The sequence below is a fragment of the Onychomys torridus genome, chromosome 4, assembly GCF_903995425.1.
Source record: "Onychomys torridus chromosome 4, mOncTor1.1, whole genome shotgun sequence".
NCBI classification, from domain to species: Eukaryota; Metazoa; Chordata; class Mammalia; order Rodentia; family Cricetidae; genus Onychomys; species Onychomys torridus.
This window is the reverse complement of record NC_050446.1, coordinates 94,166,356-94,189,693: the sequence shown is the minus strand read 5'-3', so window position 1 is coordinate 94,189,693 and position 23,338 is coordinate 94,166,356. Positions and strand designations below refer to the sequence as shown.

General features: G+C 38.3%; 1 protein-coding gene across 8 annotated transcripts in view; it reads right to left on the bottom strand.

The window, feature by feature from the left end:
• Mga (MAX dimerization protein MGA) overlaps positions 1–23,338 on the bottom strand; it is a 94,313-nt gene that overhangs the window by 26,102 nt on the left and 44,873 nt on the right. For all 8 annotated transcript variants that reach the window (XM_036183514.1, XM_036183513.1, XM_036183517.1 and 5 more), the window contains exons 3-13: positions 21,295–22,237; positions 19,259–19,337; positions 19,047–19,142; positions 16,789–16,920; positions 16,424–16,528; positions 14,392–15,050; positions 12,531–12,873; positions 4,508–4,731; positions 3,741–3,923; positions 3,117–3,186; positions 983–1,500 (exon numbers count right to left, since the gene is read on the bottom strand). In XM_036183514.1, coding sequence (XP_036039407.1) covers positions 983–1,500; positions 3,117–3,186; positions 3,741–3,923; positions 4,508–4,731; positions 12,531–12,873; positions 14,392–15,050; positions 16,424–16,528; positions 16,789–16,920; positions 19,047–19,142; positions 19,259–19,337; positions 21,295–22,237 — 3,352 coding nt within the window. The remainder of the gene's footprint in view (positions 1–982; positions 1,501–3,116; positions 3,187–3,740; positions 3,924–4,507; positions 4,732–12,530; positions 12,874–14,391; positions 15,051–16,423; positions 16,529–16,788; positions 16,921–19,046; positions 19,143–19,258; positions 19,338–21,294; positions 22,238–23,338) is intronic.

Genomic DNA, 23,338 nt, shown 5'->3' with positions numbered 1-23,338 from the left:
TGGAGAAGAAAGGAGTATTTTAGATTTTCAGGTATGTATACTAAGCTATCTTGGAGACAGTATCCAAGTCAAAGCAGAGCATGTATTTAGGTCATATGCAGCTCACATATACATAAGGACCATAAGTAATTTTACATTAATAGTAGTGTGCTTGCATTGTGACTATAACCCATCATATGACGTCAGCTGTGGAATTTTCTATTTGTTGATGATCAAAAAACTTTAAAGTTTGGATAATTTCAAATTTCAGATATGGGGATTAAGAATGCTCAACTTGGGGTTGGGGATTTAGCTCAGTGGTAGAGCGCTTGCCTAGCAAGTGCAAGGCCCTGGGTTCAATCCTCAGCTTAAAAAAAAAAAAAAAAAAAAAAAAAAGAATGCTCAACTTGTAATAGAAACTGATATTCAAGTTACAGAATGACTTTCTTTTCTTCGGTTTTTTTGAGACAGGGTTTCTCTGTGTAGGCACCAACTGTCCTGGAACTTGCTCTGTAGACCAGGCTGACTTCAGAGATCTACCTGCCTCTGCCTCCCAAGTGCTGGGATTAAAGTTGTGTGCCACCACAGCCAGGCTTATACTACCTATCTTAAAGTCAACTTCTTATCTCTACTGTCACTAGTAATTATATAACTAGTAGTTATATATTTGTTTTGAAAACTTTATGCCAATAAGTTATTTCTGCTTAGTTATCAAAGGATCATTAGAGCCTAGGTAGTAAAGCTCACTGAGAAACTTTCTGCAAAGAATAGAAAGATAACCATAAGCTAATGTGAGGCTCCATGTTTCTGTTTACATGCAGCAGTTCACCTTGTGTATTTACTTATCACAATAAGGAATAATGATTTTATTATCCAGTTCCCAGAAAACTTGAAGAAATATGATCTAAGGTTAACAAAGGGTTTTGAGTATTAAAAAAAAAAAAAATCAAGATGTTACCTAAGTATAAAAAGGTACTATACCCAGACTAAAGATAATTCTCACCTGGATAAGCCCAGATGTAGTTGAACTGGGTTTACGTTTATAGGCCACAAGCTTCCCTGCAGGAGAAAGCCCTGCATAAAAAGGCAGACCTTTGCCTCCATGTAATCTCTCCCTCACTGAATCCAGGGCATCTGTCTGCACAGGAGAGATATCATCCATTTTCCCAGGGGACAATGGACCATCAGGAGTCTCTGATCCAGATTTCTCAGCCATATCATCTTGGTCTTGACTTGATGGCATAGAGATTTTCACACGAGAAGAATAAACAGGAGGGTTCTTCTCGCCCCGACACTTCCGCTGAGAAGCCAACTCAATGATGAAGCTGCCCACCTTAAGTGACTGTGGCATGTTGCTATTGATGTGCTGAGATAAGATGCTCAAGATCTTATTACGGTCTTCTTCCCAGTTGCAGTCTGAGATGATCTCTATCAGTTTGGTAGGACCACCAGGTGACCTCTGATGTACATAAGAAGTAGAAGAAGATTCTCCTTCATTGCAGGGAGATTTCCAGCTCTTTTCTGTTTGAAAAATAAATAGATCCTCTATAGCACGGCCACTCTGTGCTGGACTTTGAGATATATATCTATAGATTTATTTATTTGTTGGGGGGAGGGGTGTGAGACAGGGTTTCTGTACAGCAGCCCTGGCTGTCCTGGAACTCACTCTGTAGACCAGGCTGGCCTCGAACTCAGAGAGATCCGCCTGCCTCTGCCTCCCGAGTGCTGGATTGCAGGCGGGCTACTGAACTTTGAAAGAAACTCAGGTTTCTCACTGTCCCATTCCTAATATTTTTAGTGGTAAGCTAATGTGTAAACTCAACATTCTGGAGGTTTTAAGGAAAAAAAAGATCTCACAAAACTAGATAGTTGTCTTCACTACCCACAGACTAAATTCACGCCCCCACCCCCAAAAAAGCACTGCTCTAAAAGGCTACAAACATAAAACCTTGCAAAGTGTGATCTATAACCAAGGTAAAGTTTACTTGGTAGAGGTTACTGTTCTGATATCCAAACAGGCCAAACACTGACACTTGTTAAGCCTGCTTTGAAACAAGTGAAGGCGAGAATCAACACTAAATACCAGAAGGTAGTGTTTTTGTTTATAGAAAAACAAAAACAAAGAAGAGGTTGGTGGAATGGCACTTGTGGCTAAGCCTGCCACAAGTTCACTCCCTGGGCTATATAATGGAAAGAGAGAAGAACCCACTCCTGCAAGTTGACCTCTGACGTGTGTCATGGCAAGCATGTACTACCCAACCCCCTCACACACATAAACAAATGCAAAAAAAAAAAAAAAGCCTTTTACGACACATTCTACCACTAGTTTCTACTACAAAACTCTACAATGTCCCTAGATGTGGCTGTTCTATGTCTACACTGTATACAAATGACTCAGCTTCCCAATGTATCTCTAACCATGGTGACAGGTTAACAAGATATAGATTTCATAAGGTACCAGATTTCTATAGTGGAACTTCTCAATCAATGTGCTAGAGTTATGTCAAGGATACAGGCTCTAGTTCCATCATGCCCAAGGTGCATATGGTCTTAAGCAGGTTCCCTCTACCCAAGCAGTCTCCTCTACTTTCTTAAATGTAGAATAAAAATGTTTTATTTAATGCATACTATGTAATTATAAGAAGAGTGCTGCAACTTAGGTGCTGCATAACCAAAAACAAACAGTTAAACTCCTTATTTGTTTAGATTACAATTTCTTCAAAAAAATTCCAGCAGTAGAAAATTCTAGATCAGAGACAGTTGTTCTTCCAGTCTTCCTTCACACATCCCCAGTGGTGGTGGCTATGGAAGACCTAAGGCCAATTATAATAGCTAATGATGCCTATATCCTTGAGGCTTGAAAAGAGGATCAATTTTTCACTGACATGATTATCAAAAGTCCACTGAAACAAAATACCTTATCAACACAAGCAGACCTTTTAGGGATATTAAGCCAAATAATGGGGAAAGACTTCTGCTTGTTATCTCTAATTTTATTTTAGCTCTATTTTAGCAAAGATTAGAAAAAAAGGACAGTGACATATTCTGGATTGCTGGTTTAAGAATTTCTGCCACTAAATAGTTCAGAATTACGTAACAATTATTATCAATTGTTAACATCTAGTTTTTATTCTGACCTTGTGATTTATCAGAATCATCCTCCAAGTCACAAATAAGTTGCTTTAAGGTCTGTTCAGAATCGGGTTCCTAAAGAAAGAAACAATACAGAAACAGTTGAATTCAAAATGTATTTATTATCTACAGAGAGGACATAAATCAGTAGAACCTAACATCTGCCCAGTTATATTACTATCATATTATACAATCCTGGGCAATTAAGAGAGAGAGAGAGAGAGAGAGAGAGAGAGAGAGAGAGAGAGAGAGAGAGAGCGCGCGAGAGCGCGCAAATGTAGCCTTAATCTCTTACTGAGTCACTTAAATAATTTACATTATACACTATCATATATTCTAAAGGAAGAATATTGGATATCTAACTGAGCAAGCTTATTTAAAAAACTCATCAATGGGAAAAGCAAATCACACTAATTGATAAGTATTTTTATTTAAAACCAAAAGTATTTATTTTAATTGCTAAAGGATTTTAATAAATAACACTGAGAGAAAGATTAAACTGGTAAGAGGAGATATAGGCTTATTTACATATCATAGGAAACACAAAGAAGATTATGATGATAGCAATGAAAATTCTAATAGCAACTGGAAACTGGAACTGTAAAGGTTATTATGAAACAAGCAATCACCTTTGTAATACGGTTCTCAGGACTAGAAGAACGTGAGCTCTGCTGCTGAAATAACAAAGATGGGGACACAGGTGGAGAGAGCTGTCTCTGTTCCTCTTTCTTTCGTTCATATACTCGAACTCGGGCACAAGTCATCATACTTTCAAAGTACAAATAGACTGGATCTTTGTCCTCTTCTCGAATCTGTGAATTTCAATAACAAGACACACCATTATATTGATGGGGAAAAAAACTTATCCTAGAATCTGAAAAAAAGACTTCAATCTTTGTTTCCATTACAGAAGATGTTTTTTGGTTGCTTCTTTCCTTTTCAATACAGGTCTCTCTGTGCAGCCCTTGCTATCCTGAATCTCGCTCTGAAGGCCAGGCTTGATCTCTCAAACTCAAGAGATCCACCTGCCTCTGCCTCCCAACTGCCTCTAACTACAGCTGCACAAGATCCTACACCCACATCTGGGCTCTGAAGTACCTATACATATATGGCATATACACATAAATATACATACATAAAAATAAAAAATTATGAAAAAGCACACCTTTCTATGAACTTGAAAAACTCAGCTATCTTTAATTGTTACTAATCACTTTGACTTTTATCACATTTTAAAAGTGAGAACAAATAAACTAATTAAACCAGAGAAGAGCCCTCACAGACACACTACCTCAATTCTTCATAGAATATTAACGAAAATTCTGCTTGAAATCTGTCACCTTTACATATGGCCTATGGAACTCACAGTAAGGAACAAACCACCACTCCAGCTTACCACAGGATTGGGTTTGGGAGTGTATGCTCGTGCCGGTTTAATTCCAGTGGATTTGCCCTTCACGGCAGTAGAAGGTATGTCTGGCTGAGGTGACACCAGTGGTCTCACAGGCTCCATGACAGAAGGTGTTGGAATATAAACTGGCTCGGGATCTACTTCACCTTCCACTTTCACCCACAGTGGGTAATGTCGAACAGGCTGTTCAGGTTCCGCTTCACATACGGCTTAACAGAAGAGGAGAACATGTTATTAGGTGCTTCCTCACAAAAGACAGTCACTTGTAACAATCCAACAGATGCTCCCTGGAAGACCTCTAGTTGTCTTCATACGCATTAATGTATTCATCTCCAACCAAGAGAACAGCTAAGATAAAAAACAAGTATGTGTGTGTATATACATACATTTTATATACATACATACATACATACATACATACATACATATCTATGGCATCTTTTGTTAAATTTATCATGTCTCATCTCTTTAGCTGTTATCTTAAAATTGGAGGTGGGAGTAAACCTGTGTGAAACAAAGTATGTGTAGAAGTCAGAGGACAACTTTTGCAAGTACGTTCTCTCTTTCCATCACATGGATTCCAGGGATCAAACTCGGGTCATCAAGTTTGGCAGTAAGTGCCTTTACTGGCTAAGCCATCCCACCAAACCTTAGATGTTATTTTAAATGGTAATTTTTATTTCAACTTCTAATTGTCCATTGCTTATACATTACATGCTAGTATGTTGTACACTCACTAAATTAATTCATACTCCTAACAGCTTAGGATTTTTCTCTCTATGGAAAATGTTCATTTTACTTCTTCCTTTCCAATCTGGATAGGACTATCATTGTGTAGTTTTCCTAGGACTGGTTTGTTTTTGAGATGTACTCTGGCTGTTACCCAGGTTGGTCTAATTCCTGGATTGAATAATACTCCCACCCCAGACTCCCAAATGCTGAGACTACAGGCCATGGCAATGCGCTTGTACCTTCAGTGTGATGTTATGCAGAAGTGACTGAAAGCACACACATTCTTCCTCGTTCTGCCTTTGGGGGAAGAGGAGCGCTAACTCAGTCTTTCACGATTAATACATTGTAAAGTGTTTTACAGATCTCATTATCAGACAATTTTTATCAGAAACAGATTTTGGCAATTCTTTTTTCTTTTTGGTATTCTCAAGACAGGGTATCATCTATTTCTGGATGTCCTGGAATTCACTATGTAGACCAGGCTGGCCTCAAATTCATAGAGACCCACAAGCCTATGCCTCCCAAGTACTGGGATTAAAGGTGTGTGCCACCATGCCAGTCTGGATTTGCTGATTCTTTTTTTTTTTTTTTTTTAAATCCCTGGGAATGAAGCCTACTTGATCATGGTGGATAATTGTTTTGATGTGTTCTTGGAGTCTGTTTGCCAATATTTTATTGAGTATTTTTGCATCAATGTTCATGAGGGAGATCGGTCTGTAGTTCTCTTTCTTTGTTTGGTTTAGGAATCAGGGTAATTGTAGCCTCATAGAAGGAGTTTGGTAATATACCTTCTGCTTCTATTGTGTGGAACAATTTAAAGAGTATTAGTATTAAGTCTTCTTTGAAGATCTGGTAGAATTCTGCACTGAAACCATCTGGTCCTGGGCTTTTTTTGGTTGGGAGACTTTTAATGACTGATTCTATTTCCTCAGTTTATTGGACTATTTAAATGGTTTATCTGGTCTTCATTTAACTTAGGTATGTGGTACCTATCCAGAAAATTATCCATTTCTTTTAGATTTTCCAGTTTTGTGGAGTAGAGGTTTTTGAAGTATGACCTGATAATTCTCTGGATTTCCTCACTGTCTGTTGTTATGTCCCTTTTCACTTCTGATTTTGTTAATTTGGATGCTCTCTCTCTGTCTTTTGGTTAGTTTGGATAAGGGCTTGTCTATCTTGTTGATCTTCTCAAAGAACCAACTCTTTGTTTCATTAATCCTTTGTATTGTTCTCTTTATTTCTATTTTATTGATTTCAGCTCTCAATTTGATAATTTCCTGGCATCTATTCCTCCTGGGAGACTTTGCTTCTTCCTGTTCAAGGGCTTTCAGGTGTGCTGTCAAGTCACTAGCATGAGATTTCTCCAGCTTCTTTAAGTGGGCATTTAGTGCTATGAATTTCCCTCTTAGCACTGCTTTCATAGTGTCCCATAAGTTTGGGTATGTGGTGTATTCATTTTCATTGATCTCTAGGAAGTCTTTAATTTCTTTATTTCTTCCTTAACCCATTGGTGATTCAGTTGAGCATTATTCAGTTTCCATGAGACTGTAGGATTTCTGTAGTTTTTTTTGTTGTTGTTGTTGAAATCTAACTTTAAACCATGGTGGTCCAATAGAACACAGGAGGTTATTCCAATTGTTTTGTTATCTGTTGAGATTTGCTTTGTGGCCAAGTATGTGGTCGATTTTAGAGAAGGTTCCATGGGGTTCTGAGAAGAAGGTATATTCTTTTTTGTTCAGGTGGAATGTTCTGTAGATATTGATTAAGTCCATTTGAGCCATAACATCAGTTAAAACCATTATGTCTCTGTTAAGTTTCAATTTGGCTGATCTGTCCAGAGGTGAAAGTGGGGTGTTGAAGTCTCCCACTATTAATGTGTGGGGTTTTATATGTGATTTAAGCTTTAGTAATGTTTCTTTTACATATGTGGATACCCTTGTGTTTGGGGCATAAATGTTCAGAATTGAGACTTCATCTTGGTGGATCTTTCCTGCGATGAGTATGTAATGTCCTTCATCATCTCTTTTGATTGATTTTAGTTTGAAGTCTATTTTGCTGGATATTAGAATGGCTACACAAGCTTGCTTCTTAAGAACATTTGATTGGAAAGTCTTTTCCCAGCCTTTTATTCTTAGGCGGTGTCTGTCTTTGAATTTGAGGTGTGTTTCTTGTATGCAGCAGAAAGATGGCTCCTGTTTTTGTATCCATTCTGTTAGTCTGTCTTTTTATAGGTGAATTAAGTCCATTGATATTAAGGGATATTAATGACCAGTGATTGTTTGTTCCTGTTGTTATTTTTATTTTTTGATGGTAGTGTGTGTGTACTTCTCTTCTTTGGGTTTACTGCTGTGGTGTTATCTATTGCCTGTGTTTTCATGGGTGTATCTGCCTTCCTTAGGTTGGAATTTTCCTTCTAGTGCTTTCTGTAGGGCTGGGTTTTTGGATAAGTATTGTTTAAATCTGGTTTTGTCTTGGAAGGTCTTGTTCACTCCATCTATGATGATTGAAAGTTTTGCTGGGTATATTAGTCTAGGCTGGCATCCATGGTCTCTTAGTGTCTGCATTATATCTGTCCAGGTCCTTCTGGCTTTCAAAGTCTCCATTGAGAAATAGGGTGTTATTCTGATGGGTTTGCCTTTAGAAGTCACTTGGCCTTTTTCCTTTGCTGCCCTTAATATTCTTTCTTTATTCTGTACATTTAGTTGTTTAATTATTATGTGGCGAGGGAATTTTTGGTCTGTTTGGTGTTCTATAGGCTTCTTGTATCTTCATAGGCATTTCCTTCTTTAAGTTGGGAAAGTTTTCTTCTATGATCTTGTTAAATATATTTTCTATGCCTTTGAGTTGGTATTCTCCTTCCTCTATCCCTATTCGTAGGTTTGGTCTTTTCATGATGTCCCAAATTTCTTGGACATTTTGGGTCATGACTTTGTTGGTTTTAGTGTTTTCTTTGACTGATGAATCTATTTCTTCTACCGTATCTTCAACACCAGAGATCCTCTCTTCCATCTCTTGCATTCTGTTGGTTATACTTGCATCTGAAATTCCTGTTTATTTACTCAGATTTTCTATTGCCAGCATTCCTTCTGCTAGTGTCTTCTTCATTTTTTCTATTTCCCTCTTCAGGTCTTGGACTGTTTCCCTTGCTTTTTCATGATTTTCTTTCAGAGATTTATTGTTTTCTTCTGCTTTAATTGTCCTTTCCTCTAGTTTTTTATAGCGTTCTTCCCAATTTTTGTTTGTCTGTTCCTCCACTTTATTTTTGATTTCTTCTATATAAGGCTCTAGCCTCTTCATGATGTTACTTATAAGGTTGTTTTCTTCTTCTTCCATTCTGTGATGTTCAGGTCTAGCTCTGGTCCAGGTGGGAGTTCCAGGGCAGGATGGAAGCTGGGGGCTGGTCTCTGATTCTCAGGAAGTGGCTGGGGTCTCAGGCAAATGGGTGTGGGGGCAGAGTGTCCCAAGCGGCTCTTTTAATGAATTCTTGCACGTTGGGCGCCAATTATAGATGTAACCATTTATCCAGAGGGCCTGATCCATATGTGTTGTTTTTATTTTCATTCTTAGCTCATCATGTCGCTGTAGCTTCCCAAAGGATTAAAAGTGTGTGCCACCATGCCAGTCTGGATTTGCTAATTCTTTAAAAATACTCATTGAGAGGATTATATGGCCTTTTAAAAAAAGTCTATTCTGGTTATGGAAAACTGTTCAATTCATTTTCTTTTATTTCTTCCTTTTTTGTTTTTTTGAGACAGAGTTTAACTATGTAACCTGGATCTATATAGATATGGCCTATGTAGATCTGGCTTTACAGGCATACATGCAGGTAAAATGCCAATGCACATAAAATAAAAATGAATAAATAATTTTAAAAAAGGATGCCAGGTTTAACCATCCTATTATGCTTGATATTGCTTACAGCAAATCACCACATGGCCAGCCATATTTTTTGACCCAAAAAAAAAATAAATAAATAAAAATAAAAATCAAAGGCTAAACAGGTAACACCCAAAAGGGAATATAGGCAAGTAAAATTAAAAATTCAAGAAATCACCGGGCAGTGGTGGCGCACGCCTCTAATCCCAGCACTGGGGAGGCAGAGGCAGGCGGATCTCTGAGTTTGAGGCCAATCTGGTCTACAGAGCGAATTCAAGGATGGCAAAGACTACACAGAAAAACCCTGTCTTGAAAAACAAAACAAACAAAAAATTTAGGAAACCACACTTTAGAAATCATACTAGAAAGGACATGGAGTCTTACAAGTCAGAAAAACTATATAATATATAATCTTGGGTAAGTTAAACTGACACTAAGCATCAATCAGGTCAATTACAAAATGGAGAATAAAGCTTCCTCAGCATAAGATTGCAAAATGTATACAGCATTCTTACAAGGTGTCTGATGTTTGTTTTCCTCCTTCACAGGAACAGATTAGTGGGTTTTTGACAACATAAATAAATCCTTTAAGTCATCATAATTACAAAAAAATAAAGAATCATAACAGTCTAGATTTCATGCAATGAGAATAGTTTTAATTATATTCTTGCTATATAATATAAATCTGTAGAAATTAAAATCCTATGAAGAAATGTACAAAGGAAAAACATGCTTCCCATCAGAGATCCACTGTCCCCTACCAATAACAAATTTTTTGTTTGTTCTATTCTCATTCTCTCATTCATTCTCGTTCTCTCATTCTCTCTCTCTCTCTCTTTCTGTCTCTCTGTCTCTCTCTGTCTCGTTTTTTGTGAGATAGTTTCTGTGTAGCCCTGGTTGTCCTGGAACTCACTCTGTAGACCAGGCTGACCTTGAACTCAGATCTGAAACTAATTTTAGCCATTTGTAACTTTAGTGATGATTGTCATGATTTAGTGGAAGCTAAGAAATCATTGGGATGGAAGGAGATGGGCTCTTTAACCTTCAGCTCTAACAACATTTTCACACAACCACTGGGTTTATGTTACTGATTCCTGTTCTATAATCATGCCTGAGTCTTCACTGGTTTCTATATAGGTCACTCTATTTTAAAAGCTACAAAATCTATCAACTCATTTTCAAAATCATGCTTATGTGATTAATCATATCCTTACAGAATGTATACAAACCACCTTTTAGAGAAGAAATGTAATTGTGCATTCCAATTGTTCAGATACAGTCTCCTTACTTTTACTAATTGCTCAAATTTTTACCAAAACATTTCCAGGTTCAGTTACTGTATTTCCTTGTACCAAAAATTTTGCCTTCCCTGTCTTCTCGGTTTTCACTGACAGTGTCATACATCCTATCACCCAGGTTCTCAAACATGATTGGCCTATGTAAAAAAAAAAAAAAGAAAAAAAGAAAAAAGAAAAAAGAAAAACAAAAAAAACCATACACACACACACACACACACACATACACACACACACATATATGTGTGTATATATATAATATATAAAATACCTTTTAAAACACATTCTTTGTAACTTGTAATTTTCTACTTTAAAGACATTGTTTTCTAGTCTAGCAATGTAGCTAATATCCAAAGAAGTTTTTCTACCTTCTTAGGCCATGTCTACTTTGTATTAGATGACTTTTTATGTTCTTCTTTGGTTGGGGAGGCAATTGAGACAGAATATCTCTATAAACAAGGCTGGCCTTGAATTCAACTATGCTCATTTCTTAGCCTCCTAAATACTGAGATTAAAAGTATGAGCCAGCATGTTTAGAGAGATTTCTAGTAAGTACACAACAGAAGGCTAGGGAGATGGCTCAGTAGATAAAGTACTGCCATTCAAGCATTTAAGCCCAGAGTTTGGATCCTTAGAACCTACATAAAAGCTGGGCAGGCAAAAAAGCCATCTGTAATCCTAGTACTTGAGAGTGAGATTGGGATCCCTGAGACTAGATGCCTCGCTAAACTAGCTTGTTTCAACAAGAGATCCTGCCTCCAAAAATAAACCAAACCTGGGTTCAGTTCCCTAAGTACCCTCATGGAGGTTCAACCATTTTTAACTCCAGTTCAAGAGAATGTCTCTTCTGGCATACATTCAGGCACACACAAGTATTTGTTAAATAAATGAAAAACATTTTAGAGGGATTGAGGACTTAGTTCAATTGTAGAGGTTCAGTCCACGGTGCTAAGAAAGAGCGCACGCGCGCGCACACGCACGCACGCACGCGTACACACACACACACACACACACACACACACACACGAGAAGGATTAAGTCATTCAAGTGTTTCCCACATAGACACGAAGGCCCAAAGTACAGGTCCCAGCACCAACATTAAACAACAGGTGTGGCAGTTCCAGAACTGAGGAAGTAGAAACAAGACCCCTGGGAAGTCGTTGGCCAGCAAATCTGGCCACATCAATGAGTGGAGAGCAGGAGGGCAGTGATGCACACCTTTAATCCCAAGATTTGGGGGGCAAAGGCAGGTGGATCTTTGTGAGTTCAAGGCCAACCTAGTCTATAAAGCAAGTTCCAGGACAGCGAGGACTGTTAAACAGAGAAACCCAGGTCGGGGATTTAGCTCAGTGGTAGAGCGCTTGCCTAGCAAGTGCAAGGCCCTGGGTTCGATCCTCAGCTCCCAAAAAAAAAAAAAAAAAGAGAAAAAAGTGGAGGGCCAGTGAGATGGCTTAGCACATTAGGAATTTGCCATCAAACCTGACAACCCAAATTTGATCCCCCAGGACCCACATGGTGAAGGGTGAGAACAAACCCCTTCAAGTTGTCCATTGACTGCCACTCAAGAATGCATAAACACATACATATATGCAAAATAATAAGTGTAATTAAAAATTATTTTAATCAAGCCATGCGGCCTTTAATCCTAGCACTCAGAAGGCAGAGGCAGGCAGATATCTGTGAGTTCAAGGCCAGCCTGGTCTACAGAGTGAGATCCAGGAAAGGCTCCAAAGCTATACAGAGAAACCCTGTCTCAAAAAGAAAAGAAAAGAAAAAAAAAAATTACTTAATCAAGTGGAAAGCAACTGAGGAAAACATGTGGCTTCAATCTCTGGTTCCTCTATATAAATTCACAGAAAAAGTACTCATACATACAACAAGATGTATACTTTTACAAAAAGTTAAGAAGAGAGTTTTAAACTAATTAATACTCACTGGAGGGTGGTGGTGGCACGCACCTTTAATCCCATCACTCAGGAGGCAGAAGCGGGCAGATCTCTGTGAGTTTGAGGCCGGAGCGAGATGCAGGACAGCCAGGGCTACAGGAAAAACCCTGTCTCGAAAAACCAAACCAACCAACCAAACAAACAAAAAATTCAACTCACTGTATTCCAGCTTCTTTCTCTTCTTTTTCTCCTTCAATTGTTCCTCATCTTCTCTGACTCCCCCTCTTTCCCTTGCTTCTTCTCCCAGTGTATCATAAAATAACGAATCTCGATGAGCAGCCTTCTTATGGAAATGCTTTGTTTTGGATCCCCCTTTAACTAATACAACTTTTCTTTTCAAACAAGTGCAGCCAAACATGCAGTCTGGTCGACGGCAATGAGCAGGCTGGCGCTTCTCCAAAGCTAGACTGGAACAGACACAACCCAGGCGACAGAAGTCATTGTTGCATGGAGGAGCTCGTTTCCTTATGATTGTGTGGATAGGTTTGGTTTTGAGAGATGCCTGAAGTGAAGTGAGAAAGTTGTTACTGAGTCTTCCCAGTACCACCACCAACTTACGAGTCACATACTGACCTACCTTCTGATTATGAGGACTAATACAAGACTGACACAGACTCAAAAGGTCAGACTACATACATAATTAGGACTCTGAGTAAACAAGTTCCCACTCTAATGCATTAACACATATCAGCCAAAGAAATTTCTCATTAAGAGCAAAAATATCAAATGCAGGCTATTTACTCACTAGATACCACACATAATGTTCTTCTGCAGAACTGACAAATCTAAGGTGCATAGGTCAAACTTAATGTTTTAGGAGGTTTTCCTGGAGCATAAGCAGGCTCATATTGTCTAGACTGCAACAGTATAGTGAATAACACACCAATAGCATATATGGTCTGAAAAAAAAAAATTGCTATCTACTATTTTCTTCAAAATGTCCTAACTAAACAATAAAAGGGAGGAAAATCATTCATGCATGAATCTTTATGAATGACTAGTAATTAAGGACAAAGACTGAAGAGTGGACTCAGTGGACAAGGTGCTTCCACTCAAAGTAGCCACCTATAATCCCTGTACTTGGTGGGGGGGGAGCGCGGCAGAGATGGGGATCTCTGGGGCCAGCTGCTAGCTAACTAGCTCCAGTTTCAACAAGAGATCCTGTCTCCATAAAGGAGAGAGGGTCTAAACAAGACATCTAACATCAACTTTAACCTACAAACACATATGCATGCACAACAGAAATATACATGCATATATGCACACAACACACAAATTACAGAAAGCATTTACTGCCAACATCTCATGATCTTCAGCTCTAGAATTCAGTGCAGAATTTTATTTTTTTACTTATTGTGTGTGTATAATATATGAGGGTGCACATGCCACAGTACATATGTAGAGGTTAGAAAACAAGGTTGTGCAGTTAGTTCTCTTTATCCACTTTTACACTGTTTCTGGGGACTGAACTCAGGTTACCAGGCTTGTGCAGAAAGCATTTTTAACTACTAAGCCAGCTTGCTAGCCCCAGAATTTTATTTTACTTTTTTAATTTATTTGTTATGTGTGCAGTGTATGCAAGTGCAACTCTGTGTGTGTGTGTGTGTGTGTGTGTGTGTGTGTGTGTGTGTGTATACACGTGTGCCACCTCACACATACACATGTGGAGGCCAGAGGTCAATATCAGGTACCTTTATAAAAACTTCCCACCTTTTTTGTTTGTTTAAGACAGGGTCTCACTATGCAGCCCTAGCTGTCCTAGAGCTGACTATGTAGACCCAGGCTAGCCTTGAACTCACTGAGATCCACCTGCCTCTGTCTCCTGAGCACTGGGATTAAAAGCATACACCAAACTAGGTGTTATGCCCCACACCCTTAATCCTAGCACTTGGGAAGAATAGACAGGCAGATGTCACCTAGGTGATTAAAACGCTAAAACCCAGCTTATCCATTTGCCAAAAGCATCAATGTCTAATTTCTAGCTAAGCACCAATGTTTATAGAAAATAGCAAATACTTACTTGAGCAGTAAGCAGAGTTGTCAAGGAGACATCTGCTCGCTCTTCAGTAATATATGTCCTTGGCTTCCCTTCCCAGAGTGCGCAGTCTTCCAGGTCCATAAGCTTTACTTGAGACTTCGACAACCCTAGAGGACGTGTTCCTTGCTGCTGCAGCTGCTGTTGCTGTGCCTGCCGCAAACTAATCTGCTTTGGAAATGCACTTTCATCTACAGCTGGGACAACGAAGTTAGTCACCTGATTATCTGAGGCTGTACTTAAGGAATTCTTGGTAATTTTATCTCCTGGGATCACATGAGTGTTTTTCTGTTTTGGTGAAACAGGGTATGGTAAAATAGACTTATAAGATGATTTAGTTCGACCACTCAGTGTTGCTTGTTTGTTTTGAGATTTTGTTTTTCGAGAGGCAGTGGTTACAGAATGGGACTTCACAGAGTAAGAGGTAGAAGGGGAAACAGTAGATTGCTTCTTGAGTACACTATCAAGAGTTCGAACATAGCTGGTACTCTTGGTAGGTAGCTGGTATACTACTGGAGATGTGGGAGCATTGGAAGAGAAGCCCATGCTTGTTTCCATCAGCTTGCCTTCATTTTCCAAGTACTCATCTAGCTTATCACTACAGAAAGCAGAACGGTTTTTCAGTGAAGCCTCGGCATTTCCACCTAGAAATAAGGAGATACAAGACATTTAAACCTCGGAAAGTTTTACATCTCTAGGAAAAACATTCTACAAGGTCAGAAGTACTGAGATACATGCTATTGAGACTTCTCTAAACTGTTCCTATTCAGAAAGAAGAAAAAATAGAAAACCAGGACAAACGAAACAGTGTTTCAGATACAAGTCATAAACCTTTTCACTTAACTATAGAAACCAGTGATGAATAAAAACATAACAGCAAGGGGAAAAAAAGAAATTACATCAAAGAAGACTTCAACAGAATGCCAAGGATTATTTAAGAGACCCGAGTCCACTGAAACAAAATGCAAGGGAAGAGGGAAAGCCATAAAAAGAAGAGCATAACATTTAAGGGTTTTCATTTGTTTGGTTTTGTTTTATTTTGAAACAAGTTCTCATTATGTAGCTCTGGATATCTTGGATCTGGCACTTGGCAAGACCTCTTGCAATCCACCTTCATTTGCCTCTCAAGTCACTGGACTACAATGGTATACATTATCAGACCTAGCAACATCCATTTTTAGGAAAGCAAAATATTAGTAAAGATTTAAACATATTATCATTGTTATAAGACTATGCAAACTCAAAGGTGAAACAGATTTATTCTGGACAAATGGCAAACTAAGCTGGTTAAGGTATAAATAGCAAACAAATGCAGTGTGAAATAGGTTCATATTGCCAACCAAAACCTTTGGGTTACAAGTTTATTCTAAAGCATGAGACTATTAGAACTACTAGACAATTTTGAAGTATATAGTTCTGAAATGATGCTTTTGTAACTAAGCATAACAAAAGGAAACACAGTTTGAAAACTGCAAGGATTATTACGTTTGAAATGGATAGGAGTGGAACCCTTGGTTGTAGCTAGGGAGAAAACAAATACCAGCAAGACTTTTCATTTCAGTTTAGAGAGAGGTGAAGATAATGACAAGTAGTTGGATGAGACTGATTTGATTTGAAATGGGTCTTCACCATGAAACCCTGGCTGGCCTGGAACTTACTATGTAGTCAGACTGGACTCAACCTCACAGAAATCCACTTGTCTCCAGCGTTGGGATGAAAGGCAAGCGCCATTAACCTAGGCCAAGACTACATTTTTCAGAACATATGTAGAGTTTAAAACAATCATTAATGACCAAGGCTTGATGGCATATGCCTATAATTCCAGCACTTGGAAGGCTGAGCAAGGAGGACTGAGAGCTCAAGCCAGCATTCCACACTCAGAGACTACATCTCAAAAACAGAGAAAAGGCAGGCCTTGAGCTGAGTAGGAAAGTGCTTGAGGAGCTGTTAAGACCCTATGTTTAATTTCTAGTACTAGAAAAAAACAAAACAACACAAAAAACAAAAGGCTAATCACCTTCATTCCTAGATGAAGAAGCACTATGAAATTTTCCTCTCCATCCTTTGATCTTGGTGAAGTCATTGGTCTTCCCTGTCCTAGAAACAAAAGGAAACCCAGCATCTATAAAAGAAAAAGCAAAAGAAATGACCAGAGTTCTAGTCAGCCAAATATGTCTAATTACTATGTTTCTCTACTATGATACATCCTATGTATTAACTCTATGCCAAGAAACAAGAGATTTACTCTCTAAAATATCATAAATGGATATCTAAATATCCTAAATTAGAGAATAAAAGTAATGCTTTAAAATTTATACTACAAATAACCTAAACATTAAAGAAGAAAAATAGTGTTCAATTATATAAATGCTACATACTCACCAGGAGAGGCAGGGTTAGTTCCTGTAAGGTTCCAAAAGGGGAAGCTGGTGGCTGGAGCCAAAGGCAGTTGTACTCCCAAGTATTTAAGATCAATGCTCATTGTTGGGTCCACTGAATTCAGTTTTAAGCCCACTACAAGAAAAAAGGACCACAGCTCATATTATCTCCCTTTTCTTTGGGAAAAAATTTTTTTTTATTCAAAGAGTTAATAAAGGAAATAGTAAAAAGCAAAATGATGAAGTAAACAGTAACAGCTCCACTTAAATCTTTACCTTATGGTATTACATATTACCTACCCTTGAATAAGGGGCAAAATCTATTATTTATTTACAACCAATGGAATGTAGCACAGGGCACGGGAACATTTCATGATTATGTACATGTGATAACCTAGAAATGTTGCTAAAGCTGTAAGGAAATAAATTCTGTCAATCAGTAAGATTGGGGGGACTTGGTGGTAGTGAACGCCTTTAATCCCAGCACTTGGAAGGCAGAAACAGGTAGATATCTATGAGTTCAGGGCCAGCCTGGTCTACAAAGTGAGTTCCAGGACAGCCAAGGCTGTTACATAGAAAACTGTCTTGAAAAAACACCCCCCCCCCAAAAAAAAAACCTCAAAAGACAAAAAGGGGGCAGGGATAAGCTAAGGGGGAATGGGAGCAGAATCCTCTTTGGCAAATAATGAAGAGAAAAACAAGCCTTGCCAATTGCTTCAACATCTTCATTACAGCCTTTTGAGAACCTAAGCAAGGGACATAAGCCATGCTCATACTGCAAACACAGAAAATATAAAATATAAATGTATTTTGTTTTAGGTTGCCAAATTTGTAGCAATTCTTAAGCACCATAATTAAATAAAGCAAAATTCAAATCTTTTATTTTTCAGCACCTGAGGTTCAGAGGCCTTCTAGAATCTCTAATAAAAAAAAACCTTGCCACAGATGGAGTTTCTGGCCTGATTATAGGTACTAATTTTCCATTATCATCAATGAGCCTAAAATGAGACTTATAAATTAAGAGATAATACTTTAGGAAAATATTTCACTGGAATTTTTACAAAATGAAGGCCAAAAGGAGTTTAAAGGTTACATAAAGTAACACTGTAATGGATAGGTTACCACTAAAAACAAAAACAAACAAAAAATATATTAATAGGCATGTAAGCACTGGAGAAGTCAAGAAGATAATATAGAAGCCAATCTGGTCTACAATATAACCCCGTAATAAGTTATTATATAATACGAAACAGAAGTAACAGACTCAAGTTTCCAATCAAAAACTCCCAAAGTTGACAAGTGGAAGTTAGGACAACTTGTAGGAGTTATATCTCTCTTTTTACTACAGAGGTTCCAAAGATTGAAATCTAATCATCAGATTTGGCAACAAGTATCTTAACCTACTGTGCCATCTAAATGTTTTAATTAAGTTTCCAATACTCCTCCAAATGTTATGTACTTGTAGACACATAGTGAGGAAAATTCTCTTGTATTTATGCTTGAACCCTTGTGCCTGTACACGTGGAGGTCAGAGGCAGATAATAGGTATCTTCTTTCTCAACCGCCCTTCACTGTATTTTTTCTGACAAGGTCTCTCACTGCACCTAGAACACTCCAACTTGGCTAAACTGACCAGACAGCAACAATCAGGGATTCTTGTGTCTCTTTTTTCCAAGCACCAAGAATATTGTGGGCATGTACTGCCACACCTGATGTTCTTGCGTGTGTCCATGCTGGGAATCAAAGTACGACCTTCATACTTCACAGCAGACACCCTTATCTACTGAGCCATCTCTTCAGCCCCAAGAATGTGTGTGTGTGTGTGTGTGTGTGTGTGTGTGTGTGTGTGTGTCCTTAAATATGTTACTTAAATAAAAATAGGACTCTCAACCCCCCAAAGCAAATAAAAAAAAAAAAAATGTAACCAGAGTTTTAAAACTGCAAAATGCTCCTATTTTGAAGAGAAAACACTGCTTTCTGTGATACATTACACACACACACACACACACACACACACACACTCCTTATTATATATTACTAGAGTAAGGACCTACATGTGTTTTTAAGTTAAAAAGAAATTTAGAAGCAGGGGAAATTTAAAAAAAAAATTGCTAGTTGAGAGGTACTGAAATAAAATCAAGGATAGAAGGGAAAGAGAAAATAAAGAACAGAGAAATAAGCAAAAAGAGGTAGGAAGGGGAAAAAAGGAAGGAGACAATGGACAAAAGACAAACTGGCTTGTCCATACTTTGAAACTAGTACCTTCTTGAAGAGCAGGATGTATCACCTGCTTATGCCGCAAAGACTTCAAATCTTCTATTAATTCCTTTTCCAACTGGGAAATTTTTGTTCTGCAACCTAGTCACAAAACAATGATAAAATAAAATAATGTTCATAGAGAGAATAAATGTTCCACACTTCACTACTACAGCCCCAACAGCAAATATATCTGAATATATACTGTTATATAATACCTGGATCATTTGTGGTTGTAGTCGGAAGACTAGAAGGTTCTTCTGTGGTCCCATCAACTGCATGAATATCTAGAGCCTCCTATATATTAAAAATAAAATCCAGTTTATGTTGCTTCTAAAATTTTTAAAGGAAATTTTAAAAAAAAAAAAAAAAAAAAAAAAAAAACGACGATGATGACCTGAGGCTGGAGGGAGTGCTCAGTAGGTACAGTGCTTGCCATATAATAATGAAAACCTGGTTTACCGCCCTAGTACTCATATAAAAGCTGAGTATACTGGCACTTGTCTGTAACTCCTAGTGGGGTTGGGGTGAAGAAGACAGGAGGGTCTCTGGCACTCATCAGCCAATCAGTGAGCTCCAAGTTTAGTGAGAATACCCTATCTCAAAGAGGAACATGCATGTATCACCACATCCAGTGTAATGTACTTTTTTATTATTTCCTACAGTATTAGCATTCAATTATTTTAATCATAAGGGACTAAGATTTAGTCCAGTAGTAGAACACTTGCCTTATTATGTATAAGGATCTCTAGTTTGATCTCTAGTACTGTTCTTCCCCATTCCTGCTACAAACAAAGGGGTGGGGTGGTCAGAGAGTGAATAGAAGAAAAGAAGGGGAAAGAAGAAAAGAAGGAAGGGGGAAGGAGGAAGGAGGGAGAGGAAAAACATCACCACTACCAGGAAAAAAGACAAATACGACCTCATACTAAACCAACATCAAACTGTATCTGCCCACAATCTGCATGCTCAGGTCTCAGAGCCTATATAAAGAAGCTTTCTTAAAGCCAGGCGGCTGTGGCACATGCCTTTAATCCCAGCACTCAGGAGGCAGAGCCAGGCGGATCTCAGTGAGTTCGAGGCCAGCCTGGTCTATAGAGCAAATTCCAGGACAGGCACCAAAACTACACAGAGAAACCCTGTCTCGATTAAAAAACAAAAAACAAACAAAAAAAAAAAAAAAAAAAAAAAAAAGAAGCTTTCCCAGTAACAGAGGAGGAGAAGACCAGGTAGAAAGACATCCAGCATCTACAGTCAACTTAAGAATACTAACTAGACTCCTTAAAACATCTGCATGAAAATTAGTATTCATGTAGGGTCAGAGGAGGGCAAACCATAACACAAATTATGTAAGACTCAAATCATCGAGACTGCTAGCACTGAGCTGGACATGGTGGCACACACCTTTAGTCCCAGCTCTCAGAGGAAACATCAAATGGATCTCTGTGAGTTCAAGGCTAGCCTAATCTACAGAGCCGACTGCATTAAGCTGTGTAGAGAGCCCGTCTCCCAAAAATAAAAAAAAGACTGCTAGTATTTGGTTCTCCAATACTCTACACCACTGTTACTAATCAGTGGTAGGAGAGATGAAGTATCTCAGGAAATAAAAAAGTGTACTTTTTATGTATTGTTATGCTTTCTTTGAGTCTGCAACAATGAAAATTCCAAGTTCAATTTCTAGCACCAATGTCAGATAGCTCACAACTGCCTGTAACTCTAGCTCCAGGGCAACCCAATGCCTCTGGCCTCCACAGGCACCTGCACTCACATACAAAGACACACATAAATCTTTTTTAAAAAAATCAGATAAATATCCTACATAAATTATAGAGTGATATCTAAGCAAAGGTACATTTTTAAAGTCTATTTCAAAGCAAGTAAGTATCTTAAAAGGTGATTACTGGGGCTGGAGAGATGGCTCAGTGGTTAAGAGCACTGCCTGCTCTTCCAGAGGTCCTGAGTTCAATTCGCACCAACCACATGGTGGCTCACAACCACTTGTAATGAGATCAGGTGCCCTCTTCTAGCCTGCAGGGACACATGCAGGCAGAATACTATGTACACAATAAATAAATAAATCTTAAAAAATAAAAATAAAAAGGTGATTACTGTTAACTAAACCAAATGTAAAGATACTCATTCCCTTTTCCCAAACATATTCACAAATGGATACATTAACAAAAGTAGATCCTAAATTTTAAGCCAATACATAATTCAAAAGAGACCTTAGAAAGAAAGCTGATCATCATAATCTTACCTTTGATTCAAAGGAAACAAAGAGCACACCATCCACATCTTCTAGATCAGGCTTCACATCAGGGACGGTATTTCCAGGGCCTACAGGAATATTCTTTGTAGCAGTTAAAGACTTCCCTGTGTTTTTAGGTGGTCTCCCTGCCTTAGAGAGCCTCACCTTTCGAGGCCTCCCTCTTTTTCCAGGAGCGTTTGGAGAGGCACTCTGGCTAGTGTTCACAGCCTTTGAGGGTAAAGCTGTCATTTTAAGCACAGTTGTTCGCTTTTTGCCCAAGTCCTCTTTTCCTAAAAACGAGTCTCCAGTTGATACCTTTGAACTGTCATTTGTTCTTTCTGTGCTACTGCTATCAAATATGTCAGGATAGTTCCACTGGGGTTCTTTAAGTAAAGTATATTTTTGTACCATTCTGAGGTCTGATGAATGTTTTCTGAGACTATTTTCTGAATCCTTACTTAAGCAAAAGCCAGTCCCACTGGAATTTTCAATATATGCAGGCAAATATTCTAATTCTGCCAACACTGATTTATCTTTTCGAGATGTGGAAATCGTATCAGGGAGTTCAGAAATTTTCACTGTGCTTTTGGTGACAGCACAGGGTTCTAGGTAAACCACTGGCATTTTTCCAGCATCTAATTTAGACATTTTAGCTTTAGCAACACCTGGGCTACTTGGTAGCCATTTATAAGATGGATGATCAGCTTCTAAGTTATCCACTTTATTGTGTCTCTTTAGTTGTTTCTCTAATATAGGATCATCATCGCTATTGGAGTAGACATCCGTTTCCTCATCTGTCTCTTCTTGTTTCACGGTGACCCCTTCTGGGCATTCACCAAGTTCATAATCATAACCATCTAGGGGCTCCTCTTTAATGACGACATTAAAGTTTCCATTCGGGTTTAATGGTGAGGCAATCTGGGAATCATCTTCAAAACTGTTCGCAATAAGACTAGAGAAAGAGAGGAAGATAAAAAGTACAGAACTATTCATAAACAAGACTCAAGACAGGAAAGACAGTTAAGACGAATTAATGCATCAGATTTCATGAGCCATTCCTTAAAAACTGTCTGTAACTTAACAAAGTACTCAAAAGCAATTTACCAACATAAACACATTTATCAATGTTTTATTAAAAAAATACAATTCAAGAGCAAAGTTCTAGGGCTGGGAATGTAGCTCAGTTGGTAGAGTGCTTGCCTAGAACACAAGTCCTGAGGTTCAATCCCTATCACTACATAAACTGACCCTACTTATATAAATAAAGCACAGGAAAAGAATATAGTTTACCCTTATCATTAAATCAAAATGCAGAGTACCTTATAAAAGGTGATTGCCTTTAGATATTGATCAGATATACAGAACTCCATATTAAAGTCAGCTAGAACCAATGAAAAAACAAACTGTAGTGGTATTGTGTTCCCCGAAATATTGTGCACTTTAATAAACTTATCTGGGATCAGAGACAGAACTGCCACAATATTAAACATAGAGGATAGGCAGTGGTAGCACACGCCTTTAATCCTAGCATTCCAGAGGCCGAGATCTACCTGGATCTCTGTGTTCAAGGATACAGCCAAGCATGGTGACTCACGCCTTTAATCCCAGGAAGTGATGGCAGAAAGCAGAAAGGTATATAAGGTGTGAAAGACCAGAAACTAGAAGCATTTGGCTAGTTAAGCTTTTAGGCTTTGAGCAGCACAGTTCAGCTGAGTTCCATTTGGATGAAGACACAGAAGCTTCCAGTGTGAGAAAACAGGATCAGCTGAGGATCTGGCGAGGTGAGGTAGGTAGCTATGGCTTGTTCTGCTTCTCTGATCTTCTAACATTCACCCTAATAACTGGCCTCAGGTTTCTTTTTATTAATAAAAACATTTAAGATTCCTGCACAACAAACTCTTAAAATGCATGCATCATCAACTGCCAATAAGCAAGAGGAAAAAGTAATGTCTATCACAACTAGGACTTACAACAAATTAATATGCTTTCAAACTGCTAGTTCATTTCTGTATTCCAGATAAAATATCTAAACAAAATTTAACATCTTAACCAA